Source organism: Cupressus sempervirens, chromosome 2, assembly GCF_028749045.1.
Source record: "Cupressus sempervirens isolate cs-2001-9-10 chromosome 2, ASM2874904v1, whole genome shotgun sequence".
In the NCBI taxonomy this organism is placed as follows: Eukaryota; Viridiplantae; Streptophyta; class Pinopsida; order Cupressales; family Cupressaceae; genus Cupressus; species Cupressus sempervirens.
This window is the reverse complement of record NC_143119.1, coordinates 216,681,137-216,683,389: the sequence shown is the minus strand read 5'-3', so window position 1 is coordinate 216,683,389 and position 2,253 is coordinate 216,681,137. Positions and strand designations below refer to the sequence as shown.

General features: G+C 35.8%; 1 protein-coding gene across 1 annotated transcript; it reads right to left on the bottom strand.

The window, feature by feature from the left end:
* Nucleotides 1–250: 250 nt before the first annotated feature.
* On the bottom strand, nt 251–1,082 carry LOC149571817 (uncharacterized). Its single transcript, XM_089813229.1, has 2 exons — nt 701–1,082; nt 251–597 (listed from the first exon to the last, which is right to left on the bottom strand). The coding sequence occupies exons 1-2, from the start codon at nt 893–895 to the stop codon at nt 421–423; spliced, it is 372 nt and encodes a 123-aa protein (XP_089669355.1). The 5' UTR covers nt 896–1,082; the 3' UTR covers nt 251–420.
* Between the last annotated feature and the right edge of the window lie 1,171 nt (nt 1,083–2,253).

The window sequence follows — 2,253 nt, the reverse complement described above, 5'->3', positions numbered from 1 at the left end:
TGCACGTAACAATACAGGCCTCTCATGAATCAGTAGTCGTCAAAAGAGTACAATTTTACCCACCACTCGGAAGATCCAATTTTACTCACCACTGGGAAGATCATATAATATCCAATTTTACTCACCACTGGGAAGATCATATCATAGAGATTATTCAGAATGAAAGCACGAGTCTTTTAAAAAAACTTCTACTTATATATTCTTCTATTAAATAGCATTCACAATTATACCCACAAATAATATACATCAATTTTAACGAGACCAAACAAAGCACAAATCGATTAAATAAGTAATCTGAATATAACAATCCAAACTTCTGAGGAAAAAGAAGTTGATAAAAAGAATCTGATTTTTACACACCACCGCGCAGATCACATAGAAATTATTATTAACGGCACTAAGGTTGCAGTTTGATTGAATTCAGTGATGATGGCGGCCATGGTGGTGATGAGCATGGTGAGGTTTATACTTGTTGGCCTCATGGTGTTCATACGCAGCGTACCCCGCCGCCCCAACTGCCACTGCCCCAGCTATTTCCGCCTCCTTTTTATGCCTCGCTGCGTGTTGCGGATCCACTTTCGCCTCATGCATCTCGTACTGCCATTCATTCATACAATTATTAATCCAGTACAATCATCCATTTCATTATGCTACAATAATTATATGGTGTGATATAACAAAATTACTAGTATAGGCTTACCAAGGCAAAAGTCCCCGCTGCCAGAGCTCCCATTTCGGCCATATGCTCACGATGCGTGTGCTTCTTTGCCTCTTCCTCTGCATGGAAATTAGAGGAGTAAGGCGCTAAAGAATAAGCCCCCGGTGCTGCAAGATAAGCCCCTGCTGGGCGGTGGCAGCTGTGCATATGGGTATAAGCCACCTTCTTGCTGCCCATGGTGGTGATGACCGTGACGGTGACGGTGACCGTGATGGTGGTTCATCTTTCTTCTGATAAAAAAAGCCTCTGCAAATTGCAAGAGAAGCTCAAAATCTTCCTAGTGAATGGAATTGGATGAAGGGGGTTTCTTCAATGAATGGAATTGCGCTTAGAGGAATTCTATGATGAAATGTATTGAGGGTCGAAGGGGGTATTTAACGAGAGAAATAGAGACGCAATTTCCCCGCAGGTGGGCAATCTAGAGAGGTTGTACTTATCACACAATTTAACACAATTGCACGCCATTTGTTGGCCCACAAAGCGCACGTCAATTGCGAGTGGGATTGAATTAAAAATGGCGACTAAACTTTGGCCTTGATTTTCTCCCGCTCGGATCGACGGACGGCATTGCTAGCTTCTATTACCTCTATCTGGTTTGGCCGGTGGAACATTTACCATTAAAGGCAACCTTTCGTTTCAAAATTTGTCATCTTTGTTGAGTCGAGATAATGGGTCATTCGGTGTTGATGTAAGCAAATTATATATGGCTTTCCTCAAGTTTTTCTAGAAGTTTTATATATGGATTTGGTAATAGTTTTAAATAAAAAGATACGTGACATTGTTACCTAATACGAGTGTATAACAATTATTTTAAAGAAAATTAAACTTCTAAAAAGTAGTTAGATAAGAACTTACATGGTTTTGATGTAAGCAAAACAAGTCTTTTTAGAAGTTTTATGTATGCATTTGTTTAAAAAAAATATGTAATATTGGATAATACTGGTGTATAATAAGTATTTTGAAGAAAATTAAAATTTTAAAAAATAGTTCAATAAGAATTTATATTAGAGTTTTTATTTTATTTATATTTCTTTTATAAATAGCAAGAATGAATTTTTTATTTCTAATCTATTCTATCACGTCATTAATATGTAAGATAATTATATATTTGATATTGTTTAATTGGTCATCTTTAGATTCAACTTTACAATGGGAAAAAATACTCATGTACTTCTATATAGATTTTTTCTATACAATATGATTTCTTTTCATTTGATAGTATGGTTGTAGTCAAATAAATCCCATAAATATTAAAGGGATCTGCTATTCAATAGTCTTGTTCATTGCCCACTAGTTCAAGTAATCCATTGCTAATTTAGAAATAACTTTCTCAAAGCACATTCGTGTGTGTGTATTTTAAAATTGGTGGATGACTTTGAGCTAGATGCACACAACAAAAAATGAACCAATAAACAAACATGTCATCCCCATCCAATAGCTATGGGAAATTCAAGCATTAGTTGGATGAGGATTAGCTATAAATTATGTTTCATAATAGATTGTACTTGTTAAAATTATTGAGCATTTGACTAGAT